General features: G+C 40.4%; 1 protein-coding gene across 1 annotated transcript in view; it reads right to left on the reverse strand.

The window, feature by feature from the left end:
• Nucleotides 1–2,338: 2,338 nt before the first annotated feature.
• The window catches only part of TRPC7 (transient receptor potential cation channel subfamily C member 7), a 70,308-nt gene continuing 51,649 nt past the window's right edge, over nucleotides 2,339–20,997 (reverse strand). The window contains exons 6-11 of the mRNA XM_075164637.1: nucleotides 19,879–20,143; nucleotides 13,469–13,664; nucleotides 10,746–10,967; nucleotides 7,821–7,901; nucleotides 3,229–3,304; nucleotides 2,339–2,481 (exon numbers count right to left, since the gene is read on the reverse strand). Of these exons, the coding sequence (XP_075020738.1) occupies nucleotides 2,339–2,481; nucleotides 3,229–3,304; nucleotides 7,821–7,901; nucleotides 10,746–10,967; nucleotides 13,469–13,664; nucleotides 19,879–20,143 (983 nt within the window). The remainder of the gene's footprint in view (nucleotides 2,482–3,228; nucleotides 3,305–7,820; nucleotides 7,902–10,745; nucleotides 10,968–13,468; nucleotides 13,665–19,878; nucleotides 20,144–20,997) is intronic.

The raw sequence follows: 20,997 nt of genomic DNA on the forward strand, positions 1-20,997 counted from the left end.
GGAGGGAAAAAAAGCAGTATTGCCATGAAAGATATTCCTCCTTCTTATGGGGAAAACTGAGTATTTGAAATCAGCAACATTTTCTGGTTTAAGTAGCGGAAGACAGCCCAAGCGATGAGTTATCATTCTTGCAGATATTATTACTTGCAGTGTCTGTCTTCTTACACTGGCATTTGATACTCTCTGCTGAACGTTGACATCTAAGTGTTTCATCATGGCACTACATTGCAAGAGCTATCATGCAAGAGCAACAGATTTCCCACATTTGCAAACAACGGCTATGGGAAACGCTACCCTGTGCTGGAGCGCTGTAAAGTACCACTTACCGAGATGGGGTAATCCAGGCGCAAATACTGTTTCGGGTGTCTTACCAGCTAAAGCCTGTAAACTTCGGTGTTGCTCATTTGACTTTTGATTGCACACTCGGTACCAGCACTGCGCTTGTCTGAAGCCAGCCGAGCTGAATTTCTGTTTTTGAAAGGCAATTTTACAAATACATTAATAAGGATACAATAATTTCAAATTAAGGACCACAAATAAGGAGTTATTTTTGCAGACTGTAGTTGGTCACAGAACCTTTAATTTCTTAGTTTTATTCTTTTTAAATGTATTGTAGTTTAAGTTTTGCTTTTTGACTCTTTCGGGCTTCAGAATTCCTATGGCAAAATTTCTTTATATAATGATTTCACTGTTGACACATCACAGAAAAGCAAAAAAATGTCCATGTATTGGATAGTCAAAAGATCAGGCAAATATTTCACTCAATGTACAACAAAATATTATGAGGTAATTTTATTTTTTTCCCATTTTTAAGTAAAAATATTACAGTATACAAGATAATCTTATTAAAGGTAAAAATACAGTATTTTGCTTTTTCTCTAAACAGATCTACGTACAGTACACTTTTTATTTTGTTTTCTTTTTTTTTTTTTTTTGTACAAATATAACTATTATTCTATTAGGCTATCTGTGTTCTCATCTGGCACTTAAGAACTGATCACAGGTCACCTTCTGGTTCTGTTTGTTTTTCTTAGCTGATACCTAAATGTAATGTTCATCTTATAGGTGTCTCTTGTAAACAAACAGTACAGTTCAGCGGTTCCCAAGTAGTAAGGTGTGCTTTAAGTAGTTGAAATCATGTAGCTAAACGTAAAAACCCAAGCAATCCAAGTTTGCAGTTGTGTTGCGCAGACCCATCACTTTCCAGTCATAGAAATGCAATCCAAGTACTCGTATTACTGCAGCCTTTAAAACAGTTTTAATCCCTTCCTCATCCTCTGTAACAGCCAAACACATAAGACAATAATTTCTACAAGGATTTTTCCTTTTTTTATCAGAATGTTCTCAGTGGAATTGAAGCCTTTTCGTATTGATGTAAAGGTTTGAAACTACTGGGCTATGTTCTTCATGATTTATCTCACCCTATGGCTTGCCGTTTGACCTCTGGAATCCGAAAGCTGAGCTCAGTTGCATCGGTGTCGCTGGATTAAGGTTGTTCCTTGAACTGAACACATTAGCACAATTATATGTTATTTCTGGGTATTCCTGGGAAGTGAGTTTCACACCATTATGAATATTTCAGTACACTGTTGTTGAAGCTGGGATCATCTAAGGATAAAAGAGACGCTAGGTGTGTACAAAGAGATCATATGCATTAGTGGACAGGCTAATATAGCTGGAAAAGGTGTAGAGGAGTATTTGGCTGGGAATCCTTTTATCAGGTTGTAGCAGAGGGGTGAAAGGATCCTTTACCCAACAAGCTTGGTCTATTTTTTCCAACACTGTCATCCAGTCTAAAAAGCAGGTGCCTTCTACCTGCCATACTTCACCTTGGTGATTTCAGCAGATTATTCCTCATTTGCTTTTCATTAACCACAGTGCTGTTCAAAGCTATCTTCATGCCCATGTAAACATAAAAGGAAAGTACACACCCAAGGAATTTTTAAAACTTTTCAGAGAATATGCTTGGCACATTTTTTCTTCAGACTTCACCCAGTCTCAGTTGGTATAAATGAGCACAGTTGCATTGTCTTCACGAGAGTCAGATGGATGAAGATCTGGCTTTTTTGCCTTTAACTAGAGGTGCCTTCCCTATGGTGCATCTATTTCTGATGTCAAAGGGCATATATTTTTACCAGTAAGTCACTTCTGTATCATAAAAGATTTAACTGGTAACTCATCAAGCACAGGAGTAATGCAAAGTGCTCCTACCAATACTTGCTAGTTAGCAAAAGTTGAGCGTGCGGTACCCATCTTTTGCATGGGTTTTGCCCTCCTAAGATGCTGGTTGAGGCTGAATAATGTTTAGAAAACCAGTTGCCTTTCTCTGTGTTCACCATCAAATGTCCTTATTTAAGTTCTTCCCAAATTTGTCGCTCAGCTGTTGTATTAGTCTTGCCAGCTCGCCAGTAGCTTGTGACTTTTCCTCTAAGAGTTCATAGCGGAGACTAGAAATATCTTGCTTAATCTCTTTAAGTTCTCCTAAAAGGAGGAAAATGTTCTTATTAGTAATATTGAACCAAATAAGTAATCCCTATGGTTTTAAAACCTGAGAAAGAATTAATTTCAGTTTGTTTGGTCATGAATGTGTGGCGCTCCATATAATGTCCCTGCATCTATGCACTTAATACTTGACTTATACGAAATAACCTGTACTTGTGGTAATGGTACTGACAGCAATAGCAAGTAAGTATGGAAGGTTCATCTTTTTTCTCAAGTCTATTCTCTCTCCACATATGGATCTCCACCTACATAGGGCATTTGCAGGAGGGTAGCAGGTAAGAGGTGTTAGTCGGAGGAGGTTCTTTGCTGTCTGCATACAAATCCTGCATGATACCATGGCCATAAATATCCTTATCCAGTTCAAAACAAGTCCTTGGGGCAGGCATGGGCAGTACAGTCAGGAATTCCTTTAATTAGACCCCAAGAAAAGGTTAGGGGTTGGCAATATTGTGGGTGTTGTAAAGCAAGGAGAGGTAGAGCTGTGGGGCAGAGCAGGACTGTGGAAAGACAGATCCTATGATATATGTGTTCTGCTAAGGAAAATGAAGGACCCAGAACTTCAAGAGCATAAAGGTGGCTCAGAGTCACCACTGCTTACCTTAGTGCGAGCATGCGCATGCTCTCTCTCTACAGAGGATGTTATCTAAGCTCAACCCTCTTACTGGCCATATCAGTAGCAATAACATTACATGCTCTAATCTGTGTCAAATATAAAAATCCACTTGCCTTCATTGACCTCATCATTTTCTCGGTCAACCTGAGCCTTCAGTACATACCGCTTAATCAGACGTTTCATTATTTTCTGAAAAGAGAACAGAAACACTTATCTTAACATGAGCTTATCCACATTGCCTTAATTCTAGACTTATTATGAGCAATTCAAACACCTGATTTCACTACGGATAAAACCTGGCTTCAGAGGATGCAAAGAGAATTCTTTATTGATTTCCCATTTATTTTATAGTTTATGTTATGAACTTTGTACTACAATAGCTGATTGACAGCCATTCCATAATGACCCCACATAGAAGGCACTTTGGGGTATTTAGTGGAATGCACATGAATGTAGAGTATGTCCCACAGATGATCCAACAGCAAGCTAAGAAATGGGATCCAGAGCCTTCCTTTAGCATGTTGCTGTTTAATGTACCAATAAAAAATACTTTACAGGAAGAAATAAGTGGTTAATTAATGACGTTAGCAAACTCACTCATGATGATGAACTAAACATCTGACCTCAGGTTAATAGAAAGACTCTGTTTGCTTTGGAATTGGGGTTTTAGGAGAGAAAATAAATGTAGTGAAGGACAGAGAAAAGAGAGTTTGAACAGAATTGGAGAACTTGGCTTAAGTGAGAGAATTTTCTTAGGGAAATGGCAGATTTTAAGGGACATGTACAGGGACAAAATAGAGCCGTAAATAGAGACTTATAAAATGGGAGATGATTGTTAGTAAGGAACAGCATATATGGAACTAGTAGGAGATGATTATGGATACGAACTTGCAATGTGATATTGTTCAAAAAATGCATAAGTTACATTTATCTAGAAGGCAAGTAACTTTGGCAGTCTTGGGCTACACACTGGGTTACAGCTGAAGGCCTGCGTCATTGCCGGTTCTTCACTACAGAAAAGACACTCATTGATGGGGGAAAAAAAATCTCAACTCTGATAAACATAAAAATGATTGCTCTATCACAGACAATGATTTAGGTGCATCCTCTGCAAACAGAGGAGAGCTCATTGAGCATCCAAGAACAGATACACAAATGTCTTTCATTGACCAGATGGCCGCTGTTAAGGGAAAAGCCTCTCCCAGCATGGGCTCACCTATTCACAGAGCAATGTCTCTGCTTTGAACATCACTGAAAAATGCTGCAAAGAGTGTGAAATATGAACTAAGAAATCAGTACACCTCCTCTTTCTTGTTAGTAGCCAAATACAGATTATAGCAGTGCAAAAGGCATGTGAACGTCAAAGAAGGATCCAGTCCTTGGTGTATGTCATGCAGTCATGGAATATGGGATGTCTAAGACTGTCCTTGTATCAAAGAGGCATCTGGCTAACCAGGTGAGTCATTAAGGCAACAGAGATGAGGCACAGAGCACGTACGGTGTGTTGAAGATGGCCAAGGTAGTAGAATCCAGAGGGAGGTAGGGTTGTCACCTGAGAAAACATAAATGAAGTAATGTTTGGGGAAAGTAGGGGAATCCTGGATCCAAAAAGAAACGATTTTTTCAGAACAGACGACAGAGGACATTGAGACTAAAACAAGGAATCAGCACACAGTGAATGCTCTTATTACCTGGAAAAATATGATAACATAACATCTGTCTACTCCAGTTTCCATATAGCTTGTATTTTTGATGGACACTACTCAAATGCTATCCTATATTAACAACAATGTCTGATATAAGTCACAAGCTTAAGGCTGCCTAGTCTATCAAATACATGTTCTAGTCAGATTTGGCTACAGAATTTTTAACACTTTTTAACACTTTTTAACAAAAGTCTACTTAGTCACTTAGTAGATATTTCTGCCAATAACTTTAGGAAAGTAATTCATTTTTGTGTCAATATTGCACTATGGCTTCTAAGCCTTGCTCCTCCCCTTCTCCCCAATACTGCTCCTTTTGGCTACAATGAGTGAAATAGCTTCTTGGCAAAATAATCCTGGTTACTGCAGGGAAATGCTGAACAAAACTTCCAGACAACCTCTTGGTAGCGAACGCTAAACTTGAAATAATTAAAATACATCTGATTTCTATAGAGTACTGTCCCCCGGTTCTCTAAAAGTTAAGTGAAATTATTCAGGTCTTAGAGATCTTTTATACTATGCAACTCTCAACTACCGAGTGTTGGTCTTAAAACGGTCTTAAGAGATAGGTTCTAGGAACAGGTCAGGCATTTGTAAGTTATAAATCTGTACTGATTTCGATCTTTTTTATGTATTTATTGGCACAACCTTCAAGCTCAGCATTTGCCATCAGCTATCTGAACACCTTCTATACCTTCTAGTACAGAGGGAAATGAGAAGAAAAGGACAGATCTGTGGCCAAGGCACTGCAACAGGACTCATGAGATTTGGGGTTCAGTTTCTGGTTCAACCATAGGCTTTTTGGGTCTGATAAATCCTGCTGAACCTCAGTTCCTTGTCTTTAATGTGGAGGCCATGATGTCTTCCCACTTCACTATTTATAGTGTTTTATTCTGGACTTCACTTATATGTGCCATTGAAGATCATGTTGTTACAGACCTTAATGCTGCTATTTAATTCACAGGTTTCTTCTTGATGCTGTGTTTGTGGACACTGCAGATGTCATTTGGCATGAGTGTGGTCCCAGGGCAGCACTAATGGGAGGAAATGTTTTGCACCTTCACCTCCCTGGTCAAAATCAGACGCAAGTCAGCAGTGATCAGAGGGGACAACTACTCACTGGGGCATCAGATCTCAAACCTGGGGATCTCAAATGCAAGTTATCAGTTAGCAGTAGAAGAGCACAAGAGTGAAGCGAGCAAACGAATTTGCTCATTTCTCACCTCTTTGCTATTTTGTCTCTCCAAACATTAAAGAAGTATACTTCTGAGCCTTTAAAAGTACAAACTATTCCTTTTATTTTTTCCTGACAAATCCTTTCCTGAGTTTTGTAGATGAAGACGTTGATGATAGCATGACAGACTGCAGTGCTGAAAGTGGGAAAAACTTGTGAGCTTAGCATAGCATTTTAGCAATGCTCCAACTTAAAGTCTCGGCTCAAGAGGGTTTGATAAAGGCATCATTTTGCCTGGACTAGTTTATTCCCAGATCATGGCAGCTGTGTGTTGACTTGTTCTTCCTAATTTTCAAATTATTGCATGTTTAGATTCTGTATATTTTTGTTATCCCTCAACAGCACTGCCTGTATGTACATGCACTCCAAGTACACATACTGCAGATATGTCACTTGATAAATACCACTAAAGAAAGCACTTCAGCAAGAAGCTACTGCTTCAAAGGTTTTCCCAGTTGTAGAAGAACACTTGCCGGCCAGATTATCAAATTGTCTGTTCTTCTTTATTTTTAGATAATCAAGACTATTACACTCTCCTTATATTATTCAGGAAACTTCTTCCTGCAGCAACTGAAACTTTCTAAGATCATTTGAAGACAAGCCTAGTAGGAGCATTATTAAAGCAAAACAACAGGTAGTTATCTTTTCCTATCTGTTTTTCACAGCTGCCTTTGGCTTTTTCAACCTTGGAAATAAGGGTTTACTTTACCACAAACATTAGGTGGTCTCATTTAGAAATAACAGCTACAGGAAGGGAACGAGTCCAGCAGAAGCTGACACATTTTTCCATTACTTGTGGGTTTGAATGAATGGGAGAATGTCAGAAATGCTAAAATGCCATTTTGAGTGGGACAGAATCATCTCTTCCCTTTGCCTTTGATGGTATCAAGCCAACTAACTCCAGATGCCAGAGGCAATGTATCCCATTTCTAACTTGGATTTTTAGACATACCTTCTATCCTGGCACAAAGGCCTGGAAAACTTTTAAAACCAGTAAAAATTTATTACTGGTGTGCTGTACAGCCTAAGAGCCCATTGTGCTGAATGCTGTACCAACACAAGACAAACCAATTCTAGAATTGCCATTGCGCATTTTACCCAATTTAACTATTACTTTCCTCAACTTTCTTTAATGTCGGTTCCTTCAGACATAACACTTGTCATCAGATTCCTTTTCACTTTACAATAAAAAATAAGGAAAAAATCCTGTGGGGCACATTTTGCGTATTGTCTTACCCTACTACACATGTTTGCACAAGAAATAATACATCTGCTGGCACGAACACGCCAGCTGAGACAGACAGTTGCGATAGTTCCTGCGATGGCTGGGGTACCCCATGCCACCGCTGCAGCCACAGGTATTTTTGAACCGTACCACATTGCAGGTTGAGCTTGGTAGGACAAGGCACTGCCAGAGAAAGCACATGCAAATGTTGATGCAAAGGCTGGAGAAAGGCTCTATGTCATGACAAATGCAATGTCAATGCAAGACTGGAGGATTAAATCTTGAATGATATTTCTTGTATTAAACTAAATACCCTTGAGTGGAATTAATTAGCACGACAAACGCTAACACCATGTGTATTTCCACGGGTGATAGGCTGCGTTTGTCTCTGAAGTGCCCCAGCCCAGTCCCATGCCCGTGCTAAGCCACAGCCTGGCACATCACAGGATGGCATCGACTGGAAGAAAGCAAACATGACCCTTGCAGGGAAGAGCTGTTCACTGGCAGATCTCTTCCTGGCTCCTGCTTTCATGTCGTGATTACCTGATATCTTGTGGGCTTGTTATAAGCATTCTTCCCAGAAAAATTTTCTGTATTTCGAGTGCTAGAGTGAAAACGAACTTTCTGAAATTATAAAACATCATGATATAATTAAATCAATGATAGATTCTCATACCCAGACACCCCAAACTAAACAGCGCTTTATAAAAACAGTAGGAAATGATTCAATGTATGAGTAGAATAAAAGCCAGTACATTCAGGTCTAAAAAAGTAAACTTTTGAAAGACAGAAAACAGTGAAAACATACAAATTACTGAAAAAAAGTTGTATTCTAAATTGTCTAGACAAAAATGGTATTCTCACACAAGCTTTAGAAGGTGTTAAGAGGCACAAAATATGTTAATCTTAAGTAGATTGGTGATTATCAATTTAGAACACAATTTAAGAAAGGAAGAAAAATAAATGCTTGTGTTTAAAGAGAACAAATCAATGTGGTATGAAAACAAAACCTGAAACAGAATTGATTTTCATCAGTCCTTTTAAAAGGAGTAGTACCATTTGCTACTTTTTTAGCTCAACAAAAATAAGCATTTTTTTTTTTTTAGATAGAGCAGTATCTTTTATCAGTGGACATCACAGCTACTGATTTTGTACTCTAGAAGCTTTGAAGGAGAGTTTTCTGAAGACTACATATTTGTAAGATATTTCTTGGATTCTGTTTTCCATCTCTGAAATTTTTGGTCCAAGTTCTAATGAAAAAGAAATCACTTATTCAAAGGAATTCATTCATATCATAGACCTCTGCACCTATATGCAAGTGTATGTACAGGGAAAGCCCTGGGTATGACTGGACCAGAGATCCTGAGAAATAAGTGATTTTTTTTTTTAAATTTTTTTTTTTAAATCAGAATGCTGATAGTGATTGGAATAAACATCTGAATAATCATGTAATTATTATTTTTTTTATTTCTCACTCATCAGGTGTGCTATGGTCTTACAGAGACTGTTTTGAAAATGATCTGTGAACAAAATCAACAGGCAAGAAAGAAATGACTGATACTCTTAATTGTTTATGTCAAAGCCATGGAAACTATGAATTTTGCATAAGTTCCGAAAAAGGGCAAGCACTTTCACTCGTGTGGCTTTGGGAAGGAGAGGGTTAGAAAAAATTTTATTACTTTTGTTTATGCTTTGAAGCAGAAATTAAATTTGAAACAAAGCAAGTTTTGTGTGGTTCGATTCAAATAATGTTTTAAAAATATTATCTTTTTTAATCATTATTTGAAATAGTTAAAGGACAAGCATTTCTTTCATTTCAAGACTCTGCTGTTCTAGTGAGTCTTTCATCTAGTGAGTAATCAATAGCAGTGTTAAATGAATTTATAGAGTAAAATGCCCCCAAATGTACATCTATCTTGGCAATGCTCACCGTGTTGGGTAGATTAATTGATAACATGAAAGACCCCATGGATATACTTCTCCCTCCAATTTAGGCTCTGACAGAGACTGAAAATGAACATCAGACCTGAGCAGGTCTCTTAAATTCATGGGAGCATGATGTCCTCCAAGGCCGTGGGCTTTGCCTGGAGCCGGATGGCTCACCGTGAGTTGTTGTATCGCTCAGCTGTTTTTTTCTTGAAGGAGAGCCAAGAGACCCAGACAAAGCCCAAAAGCAGGCTGCACGTTACAAAGGCAAACTCTGCAAAGCCTCCCCCAACTTCCCTTTCCTTCTCCTCAGTGTCTCTTAGTACACCTCTTCTCTTCTGCAAGCTTAAAACTGCCCACATCTCATCTGCCCTAGAAAGGCTGGCCAAGCCTGCCGAGGAGCCACATCAGCCTCTCATGTGCAGTGACTGTAAGAAATAATAGACAACACATTTCAGAGGGCTTTGCTTTTCCCCCAGGAATGGGTTCCTAGTGTTGTTCTGTTGTTTCAAACCCAGCTTGAGATGAGAAAATTAAATAAAGGCCAGGACACATTTAAGCAAAGCTGCCTCCTCACAGCCTTGAATCCACTGAATTTAAAGACAGCAGCCGAGCAGCTGTGGCTGAGTTCCTGTGAATGTTTTGGGCCTTTTCTTCTCCAATGTAAAGCAGGTGGACTTGCCCTGTGAGTGGGATTGTGTTTGTTATAAATTTATGTGTTGGGAACGCTTCATCCCAGTGATGTTCTGCACAGTGTTGCAGATAATAATTTCCATGGGCAACATCATTTTCTCTAATTTCTTTGGCATTTTCCCATGGGGGAGCAAAGCTAATTCTGTTGGGAAGGGATGCTAACCATAGCCTTGCATCTCTCTTGCTTTGTCATGCACTCACTAGTGCTGAGGAACTCACTAGTGCAGTGCGTGCCGCTGTGTAGCCAGTATTTCCAAAGCAAATTTCTATTTCAAATGACCAAAGAGGCTGTGGCTGAGGCAGGATCTACTCATTAGTGGCTACACATCACAAGGCAGATATCAGTAGAGAGGTTGTTAATTATAGCTTTAGGTATTTAGGAGGTCTTATTAAGCCCTGTTTGGAAACTTGTTCCCAAACCTGGAATGGCAGAAAATGTAATGACAGGAAAATTAATTTGGAAATCGCTTAAAGAAAGGTGGATGTTTTGAAGAGGCATAAGGCCTGCTGGGTAGATGATGAGCCAGACAAGCTGGGATCCTATTTGTGCCTCTGCTTCTGCCCGTGGTCTTTGACCTTGCTTATTTGGCCTTGGGAAACTCCCTTATAGAAGTGTCTGCTTTTATAAAAGTTCCTCTTTTCCCGGTGTCCTGACAGTGTCTAGTACAATGAGGCCACAAGTCTGGGAGGACCCTCTAGGTGCAATGTAATACAACTAATATGCAATGATGAGGCTGAGTAAGAGGCTGTGCTGTCCCTGATCTACCTGTGTACCATGCAACCCCCTCCAGAAGGTCCCTAGCATGAATCTTTTCTACAAAGAAGGTGAAAAGTGAAGATACAACATACCCGTTGTTTGGAATTCAGCATCCCCATCTCAAGATCATTTTCACAGTTTTTGGCCTTGGATTTGCAGAGTTTTATGAGGCACATTTTTATTCTCAGTATGAGATAATAAAATGATTTAGGGCTTGGCACTAGATTAAAAGGAGCAGGTAAAGTCCTTCCTTCGTCAAAGTAGGATAGCCAGAGCTTGGCACGTGCAAACTTCCACTCCACATCTGCATCCTCCTTGGGAAGAGAAGAGGAAAAAAAAGACCAACATCCAAATACATAATTAGTAAATAGGAAGGAATTTAGCTATTACAAGGACAAACATACAGGTAGGGTTTAACTAGAATCATATTTCTGTTTGCCAAATGTCGCTGATTTCTTCTATTATTAGCTGATTTCTTCATTGATCCTGTTTGCATTCACCATCACATATCCCTAGATCAATACATCTTAATTCTCTTACTATTCACCTCCTGCCACTGATGAAGGTGGAGAAAAGGTCCACCACTCAATGCCTGTGAATCTCCTTTATGAACTATCAAGGTGGGCCATGATCATTTCCAAGTACAAGGGCAAGGTTAGCATATATATTATGGATCTGCTTGGCATTTGTATAGGAGGATGGTCAGGGCCATGTATCAGGACCGTTTATCAGGCAAAAGAAAGAATGAGATACAGCTGCTCTACAGCTGTTTTCATTGTGGTTTATGGAGGCCAGCAGCATCAACAGAAATGTGGGTCTGCCAACACCCCATACTCATGGACATCTGTGTTCTGCTGAAATTAATAACCTCTGATTATCCTGTACCTCTGAAACCCAATCAAAAACTGGCATAACACAACTGAGATTAATTCTGTCACAGTTACAGCAGTATGTCTTTGCCAGTGGAGCAGCATTCACTTCTGCCGTTTGGCCTTCTCATTGCTTGGGGTTGCATTTCACAGAAGCCTTAAGCTGAATTACAGTGGAAATCACTTGTGAACGGTTTTAATGATTTTCTGTTAAGCAGCTAAGGAGCTACTGATGGAAGTAGCTGTGGTTTCTGGCTGGCAAAAGGACTTTTTCTTTCCATAAATGCACAGTTGGCAGGAAGCACTAATACTTGAGGCATAAACAGAAGAAAACCATGCTGAAGAGAGATGTTCAATGGAAAGCATGAGAATATGGTCTTGTCAGTCTAGCTAACAGTAAAACATGTCCCCACTGACCATAACAGAATTTAATTCCTAAGTAAGGACCATCCTCTGTCGTTACTGACATTGCTGTCATCAGATAAACACATTGGCAAAAGGGACTTTCTCTGCAGTCAGTAGGATGACTCTGTCTTCAATCTCCCTGCTACTGAGGATTGAAAGGAACTAGTATGAGATTTACTAGTTTTTCCCAGTCCTCAGGTAGGAGGATCTGGGCCAAATAGCTCACACTTGTTTTGCTTGCTGATAGTTACAAGTAGTCTTTAACAAAGTTTTGAAAATTTCCACGCAATCAAGAAGGATGATAAAGCATTTTTGCAGGAAAATGGTCACCACAAAGTTTAGACTAGAAAGTTAATCTAGGTCACCTATTCAGGTATTTTTAGAGATTTTTCTTAGGAAACTTTCAAGAGCACCTCTACCTACTACAATAAAGTAGAAAATGCAGTAAGAGGCTGAGACCCCTTCAGAAGTAGATCTTGTTTCAGCAGAAGAGGATTCAGGAAGATCCTTGATTTTAAGTGATTAGAGACCTTTGGGGAAATGACTCTGCCTTCTGCATGCAGGAAAGCTCCTGGGGCAGAGAACATGTGTAATGTCTCTCTGACATTTAGACTCAGATGCAGCATGCACAAGATAGAGTTATATTTGCACTACAGTACATGGATGAATCAGACATTACAGTGAGAAAATATTTTCAGCTCTGGCCTTTTGCAGGTTCTGAGGGGAGATTAGAACAAATAATTAATACAAACCCAACTACAGAAACTTGACATTTAAAAAATCGGAAGAAAGAGGTGACTCAGCATTAACATGATCCAAATAATAATTTTTTTCTGCCTTTATTTACATTAGCAGGGAGTTGTTTATGTCCAAAGCACTGAGCAAATCCAGTCTGCTAATAGCAATATTACTGAACAAGGTTGGGTAAACCCTGCAAACCTCTTTCTGCAGAAACCTATTCATATTCCTTGAGGGCTGTGTTCATATTCTTTAAAAGCTGCTTTTTGTGAATGTTCATGCAGTTATGTTTTGTAGACCTAGACACTCCTCAGAAAATCTATATCAAGCTTGTACACCTGGTATTTGGAAAGTATGGAATTTTTAAATATACATACATGAATTTCAGACCTAGATGGGGTTGGGCTTTTAAGCAGTAGAGAACAGAGCAAAAAGCCAGATAAAATATTACTCAATCTATTATAAGCAAACACCACAGCTAAGGTAGCACACGTGGATAAATTATCACAAGTAACATAGTAAAAAATATCAGAAACTGCTTTCATTAAATACATGTAAAGGAAATTGGGTTTATTCACAGACGGTCATTAAAAACAAGGAAGTTGAAGTTGTTCTAGAAATGATTCATTGTTAATTATTAATTCAATCCTAATTTGGGGAGGACAGACACAGCTTAAGATTTGTGTTTCCACAGCACTCTAATCTTGCATACGGAATAATCTACAGCTTGCTTGTTTTTTTAACATTTTAATTATCAGTCATAATTAAGTACATTGAGTTTGTAATTTAATTTCTTATCTTACCTCAATTTCCTGATAGGAGTTGTTGATCATGGCTATTAGCATATTAAGCAGCACCACCACCATAGTCACGTTATATACTCCATAGAGTACGTATCCGATATTCTCAATGAATTTATGATCGTACTTCAGCACCACAGATATCACTTCCGATAAGCCAAATATTGACCAGAATAAGGTTTTAAAACTTTCTTCTACCCTAAAAATAAAGCAAAAAAATCACATTATAGAGTTGATACCAGGTTAGCAAGGCCAAATGCTAATAATAAAAGTGGCAATCCACCAATATAAGTATGATGCCTTGGCACAGTCATTGTAAGCCATTATCCATCACCCAGGGATGCGCCAAATCGTATTTTCTGATTTGATAAGAAATATGATTTCTGACTGATACTGTAAAGACACAGTGTCCCCTTATTTGCTCCGTCTGTTCTTCTCAGGTGTATTATTTGTCACTTGGATTTTGTGTCCCTCTTAAGGACTTCTTCATTGGCAATTTGCAGTTTGAACTTTTTGAGTAGGGCTTTTTAATTCTACTCACTCACCCTTTTCTTATCCAGAAAAGACAGGCAGAGATTATCTGGGAAAAGGAAGAAGGAACCTAGTTTGACCTTCTTATATGCCGTTTCCAGGGCAGAAGAGTAGCATTACTTTATACCCAGAAGGAGTGAGGCAGCAATATAACGAGCACACAGTGCAAGTATAGTCAGCCCATAGTTTGATTTTCTTCCCATCCTGCTTTTGACTGCAAACAAGTCAGACGCCCAAGCATTTGTAGCAAAAATTTGAAATTAAGGAGTGGTAGAAGATGTTGCCGAGAGGCATTTTGATTTGATTATTACCCTTGCTTGAAAGTAGAAAGGAACCAGAGGAAAATAAAAAGGGGGGAATAAGCCAACAACAAAGAGAATTGGGGCTGGAAAGGATGCAGCTGGACTGGCAGGTCAAAAGGAGAGTCTGATTCAGAGGAATCAAAGCCGTAACAGGCAGAAGGGGAGCAGCCACAGGTGAAAAGGAAGGAAGGAGGAGGAGGGATGCTAGAACATTTTGGAAGCAGTTTGTTTAATTTTAATTTAGAAGCAATTTTGCCTTCACTTAACAATCCTTAACATGTTAAACAGTTAATTACGTCCCCTCTCCCCCTGCCTGCCAGGAGGTAAATGCCTTCTAAGAAACCAATGCCATTGACAAATTATTTTGATGAAATGTTTTTTACTAGGGTGGCAGCCTAATCCTGCTAAATCTGTTTATAAAACCAGATTATAGACACAAACTATGACATATCCTAAAGGAACAATAAGCTTTACATCAACTCCACTATCAATTACACCATGCATAAAAGCAAGAGAAAATAATTTCAACCTTTTGAAAGGCTAATGCAGAGCATTGGGCAGATCCTTTCTGCCAAAGCAAACTGGTATTTCTCTCCCATTATAACTTATGGTATTCCATATTCCATTTACAAGTAGTAGTAAGACTGCAGTAAAGATTTAGGTATCATTCTCAGCTAGGATAACTGCATTGATTTGTGGGGAGTAACCTTGAGTGGTGTTTCAAATAGATGTTGCACAATTTAATTTAAAATGTGGCTTTGTCTTCAGTCTCCATGATACTCAAAGTCACTGATACCATGTTCACTCCCCCTTGCTGCTTTGCAGGAGGCTGGGACACTATGCAAAGATACACTTGTGGGATGAGCTATGGCTGTACTGCAAACAAGTGCCATCACTTTTCTGCTTGTTGGACATTTCCTCTCCTGTAACACTCTGCCTTTGTCTCCTGCCCTCATCTGCAGCACTGGGTAGCTGGCATGAATGTGTCAGATACCCTTCACTTTTATGGTAGCAATCTGGCCACTGCTTGTTCTAAAATCTCTGGCTTTGAAACCCACCACCTAAGTCACTTATCAAACTAAAAAGACCCATAACCCCAGCCTTGATCCCAGCTGCACCCTGCTATTGACCTTCCTTCTTTAATTTGGAAAGGTTCACTTAGTTTTCCACCCTGCCAGCAGATTTTAATAAAACGTGTCAACTCTGCTCCTTTTCTGCAGCTTAAGCATTAACTTTTGTTCTGGAGTGGTGCCAGATTCTTCTTGAAAAGTTAATTAAGGACTGCGAGTGGCCTTGACCACCCCGAGCACTGCAGAGGAGGCAGGCAAGGGCCAGGGCGCCGGGCTCCAGTGCAAATGTCCATAGTCCTTGTTCCCAGGGTGCCCATGGTGGTGGGACTGGGACGGTGGTGTAGAGGTGGACGTGACCTGTAGCACCCCAAAACGGTGCATAGCAATGCCCCCAGGCAGATGCAGGTCTCCCTTTTGTAGAGGAAACATTTCTAGGAGATCTTATTTTAGTCCATTCCCACTCTCCCAAAAGGCTGGATGGCTCTTTCCTTCTCCCTTTTAGATTACTGCCAAATTGCACGAGATTTGGCACAGATCACAGGGAATGTCGGTTGGTTTTTTTTTTTTTTGAGAACATCTTGCTAAAACACGAGACGAGGATGTTTGGAGCCAAGTTCTCAATGATTCCAAGATGCTGATGTGTCTCATCGTTGCCAGCTAAGCAATTTACCCCCTTCCTGCAAGGTCAGCGGGTGTTTTATCCTTCTCAAAGGCAGACAAATGAAGGATCGGAGGAAGTCAGGAGCCCTGCCCAGACAGACAGCTCCTGGCAGCAGGAGGATCTGGCAGTGGCAGATTGACTGATGCTCCTTGTGGAGACGGGTACACTGCAATCTCTTCTACTGTGGTAGAGCCAACTGTTGCAGTGGGGAGGGAGCAGAGAGATTTTTTTTGTTTCAATACACATAGTCCTGTAAAAGTTAAATAAAGATTTTGCATCAAGGAAGAAAACGGATCATAGGCAATCACCTAGTTGCAGATTTTCTGTGCTTTTGTAAACGGCAGTGTGTTGTTCATCAAAAAAGATCATGGCAAGGCTATGACTTCATGTCAATCTTGTGTCCTCTTTAAGAAAGCTTAAGGCACCCTTTCAGACTTATTTCCTTAAATTGATTGGTTGAGATTTAACACTACCAAAAAAGCAATGCAGTCACTATAATCTACAAAAATATCACATTTTGGCAAAGCAAAATGAGAAGAAAAAAGCCTTCAAGCCTCCAAGTAACATTGGCACTGAACAGTGAGTCACATTTCCCTTTGGGGAGAGGGAGACAGAAAACCTCACGTTGTAGCCTTCAGCCTGATTTGTGATGCGGAAAGCAAGATGAATGCAATCAGTCTTGCCTCCATTTCGATTTTGTTTGCATAGCATATTCTTAATTACAGGCTGTTTCAAGAGCTGTGTTCTGTACACAGCATACAATAAACAGATAAACATAGCTGGGGTCGGTTGCGACTGTCGTGGAAATGGTCTACTTTTCAGCATTGAAGAAATTCAAAAAAATTTTGAAAGTATACCATGGTCAGTTAAATAATCTCTGTATTTTACTGTGTGAAGTGAAGTCCACTGCATCTTTATCTCCTTTGCATCCAGAACATTAAAATGGAAGGAATGACAGAAACTTTGCATGATAACTCGGTTCAGAGGCCACTGGGGTGCTACGTGCTTGCTCTGCAGATGGCAACACAAGCAAAATGGAGCACAAGATTTCAAAAGTGCAATAGCAAGGGAAGGTGAAAGCTAAGTTACACCAAACATTTACTGAATATTATCATTAGAACTAAGCAAGCAATTCCCTCTGAGTGTTACCTGTACACTCTTTTTCCTGCCTATGTACGGTCCCGGGGAGCTGTGGTTTTCTTAAATGTGTAATGAAGTTATTTTGGTGAGTAGCTGTTTGTCTGAGGTTTCTCACTGAGGCTATCCAGTGAGCTCTCAATTCAATGCCCTTTGAAACTGGCCACAATCAATTAGCGCACAAATCCAATGGGTCTTTTTCTGTCATGACTAGCCAAGTGATCTCTGAAAATCAGGTCCCATAGTCGAATAGTCACATTTCTGAACATAAAACTTGCTTTCTGTAAAATTTTACCCATCCTCATTAGAATTCACAAACATGCCCGCCAGGAAATGCATTCAAGTGATGTCTCTGAAGTCACAGAATGGTTATAAGGACACCAAAGTAAGTGTTATTCTGCTTTGCCCCACTGAATTTTCACAACAGTTGAGCTACTTACTCAGCTCTAATATTGAAATTTTCCTTCCTTTCATGAATAAGTTAATGGCAGGAGCCCATCACGTTCAGCAAGGCCCACAGGCAGCTCATGAAAAATAGAGGAGGAAATGTTGCTAGAATTGGTAGCCGCCCATCTGCCAATATAACCTTCTCATTAGCTGTACACCTCAAGGTTTCTAGCTTGTTGAATGAGATGTCTGAGAAGGATTTTCGGGATGAATGTTAATCTATTCTCTTTGTTTCATATGATGAAAGGGCTCATTTTCACTGATTATCATTTGACACTCCTGTGTTTAAATAATCAGAAGAAAATAAGTCTATTTTAAAACTCTTCTAAATTCTTAAAAGGAAAATTTATGCTCATGGAAAATTTGCTTCATAACAACATGAAGTCCTGCCAGGATAAGTAGTCACCAGGCTGAAGTTAAGGAGGAAGAGCACTGCCTTTTGACAAGCCTCTCCGCAATCCAAACATCCCTCAGGCATTTGAGCAAACTTTACTCCAGTGAGCAGTCATCATTTTAGTCAATGTTTGCTCATTACTCAAAAGACAGTAACTACTGGAAGATCCACTTAGGTAATGAGTGCTAATGAGAGAGTTACTGCACAGCATTGCATCAGAGACTGGAATTTGTCAGTGACGTGCTCTAGCGACGTGCCTGGGGGATACCATAACTGAGGGTTACTGTGCCACCAGGCAATCAAGGATGGTATCGACTCAACTTCTCATTAAGTCTAGTGCTTCAAGGGCATCTCCTTCTCTTCAAATAAGAAGCAAGTCACATCCCAAAGACTCAATTTTCTTCTACCTTACTACCGAGCACAGATAAATGTAATTGCATCTGGCCTCATAAATCCTTCCATTAAAATGTATCCTGAGGTTCGTGGAGAGGTCTAGAAGGCATATTTGACTCAATTAGAGAAAGTAAACATTATGCTACAAGATACGTGTCGCACAAGAGGGTGGTGTGGTAAAACTGGCTGCTGTGCATTTGGAAGGAAACAGCCACTCGCAGGACAGAAATGATGCTGAAAAGGTCATTTCTCCTAGAGGAGCTACAAGGTAAGCCGCCAGCTCGCCATGTGACACGTTAGAGAAATGACACGTCAAATGCCAGCTGCTGTCTGCTCTGCGTCTGGTAAACGTTGCGGGCTCAGGCATTACAAGCGTGGCGTGGTTGCCTGGAAGTCAGAACACAGCAAGGGGAAAACATTATGGCAAGCTGTCCTCTTCCCTCAGAGATGGGCGTGTGGGAAGGAAAGCCCACACCGAGTCCCTAAGGCAAGTCATGGTGGTTCTGTGAGACACAAAGGTGACTGCCAGGGTGCTATGCTGGTGCCACATCGCAGTGCAAAGGAGGAGGCTTTCCTGTGGATGCATGGGACACGTCCCTCAGACACAGCAGGGCACCAGGATGTCCCCTCCTCTGAAAGTTCCTTCAGGACCTCAACTGTCCCCACCAGGGTTGGGGCTTGTGTTCCCAGGGTCTCCAGAGAATCAGGGTTGCATTTTGTGTTACCACCAAAGGGTTGTCCCTTTTCAAAAGCAGCCTCAGCCTGAACCTCATACCAGAAGCATTTGCCAACCTCTTTCTCTTCCTGACATGCCTGACAAGATGAAGACAGGCCCTCTGGCACAGCCACCTCCGCAGGGCTGTGCGGCCACCCAGCGAGCACTGGCAGGTGAGCGTGACCCAGGCAGACCCACTGCCCTGCGTGGCCAGTAACCTGTCACGGTGCTCTCTGCAGCTTTCACATGGCCTCTGCTGAAAAGCACCCAGCCAGGATTTAAGAAACACAGCCTAGGCATCCTGGTTTGTTTTGCTATTTTGAGCATCATGACTAGCAGCTGGCTCTGCAGATGTGCACCGAATAACCACAGCTGCGCTCGCGTGGTATCCTAAAACAGACCTCACATAAGCAAAATCCTCCCTTATTTTACATCCATTTTGGCTTGCAGTTTTAAGAACAATAAGTCTAACCGCTATTCCACTGCTTCTCTGAACTCATGAAACTGAACATCTCACAAACTGTTTTCCTGATCTATTATTTTGATTTCCAGAAATAACCATTTCTGAACTACACGTGTCCTTACGTTCAGACCTTGAGCTGGCTGCCAGCGCTAGAGGCTGTGGCACAAGTTTCCCAGGCAAAGTCTAGATGTGACTTCCCCACATGGCTGGAGTAGAAACTATCTGAGCAGACCTTGCAGCAGCAAGGGACCAGAATGGATTGAGCCCTGCAAGAGCAGCTGCTTTTCCATAGGTACTCACGTTGTAAAGGCAGGGTTGTATTTTGCACCAAGGTAGTAAGAGTAAAGGTTGAACATTCCAATCATGAAGGCCAGGAACACCATGATGAAGATGACCATGAACTTGAAGATATCCTTCACAGTCCTCCCCAAAGAGATCTGCAGGGGGCCGAAGCTTTCGTTGGCTGGAAGAATGTAAGCAATGCGGGAGAAGCTGAGTACCACAGCTATTGCATACAGTCCTTCTGAAATGATCTGAGGATCCGAGGGAAGCCACTTGTTCCTGGCTAAAACAATACATGTACACTAAGTATTAGTAACAAAAAGTGTTAGATGGAAGTTATGATGATAAATGACCCCTTTTCAAGACTGAATCTTGGTTTTGGCCAGGAGTTAAAAAAAAAAAAAAGGTTTGGAACAACTGGTCACTGAAATCCTCAGCATGCTGTACAAATACGGGTGAGAAGAATTGTATTTTTCACATGGTAAAGATGAGAAATGAGCAAGTCACTGGGATTACCAAAGTCACACAGCAAATAAATAGCACGGCTTTAAAGAAATTTTATCTTTTCCGTTTCCTGGTCGAACATCAGCTGTGCTGTGCCTTTTCCATCTGAAGCCCTTCAGATGGAGAACCAAAACCACAACGCAGTGGAGTTTGGCTATAGATTTGGATACATGGCACAATATTTGGAAAGGGAGCATGAGGGAGACTGAGATCTCTACCCCTACCATTAGATAAGAAAGTTAGGATTTGTTCAGATAAAGCAAATATTAACTGTCAAGTATATAATCTTCGTGTTATCTTTAAATTAAAGCCAATTCTTGCAGTCTAGCCACTCTAATATTTTTACTTTAAAAAGCTTCTTGTTGAAATCAGATATGCATCATTTATTTAATCTACTGAAAAGTTGAACATTTATATTAATATAGCTTATAAGTGTCCTTGCATCAACTGAGCTTCTTGATGAAAAGTTTGTGACTCAGAGCTAAAATATGTGACATCTTTAAGGACACAGCAGTAAACTTAGGCATCATTTTCAGTAATCTGAACCAAAGGAAAAGCAGCAGATGGAGGAATTCACAGGATCTGGTTGTGACATTCTGTTCCGGACCCTTTGCACCTTTGTATCATGAATTC

This window comes from Calonectris borealis, chromosome 15 (genome assembly GCF_964195595.1).
Source record: "Calonectris borealis chromosome 15, bCalBor7.hap1.2, whole genome shotgun sequence".
In the NCBI taxonomy this organism is placed as follows: domain Eukaryota; kingdom Metazoa; phylum Chordata; class Aves; order Procellariiformes; family Procellariidae; genus Calonectris; species Calonectris borealis.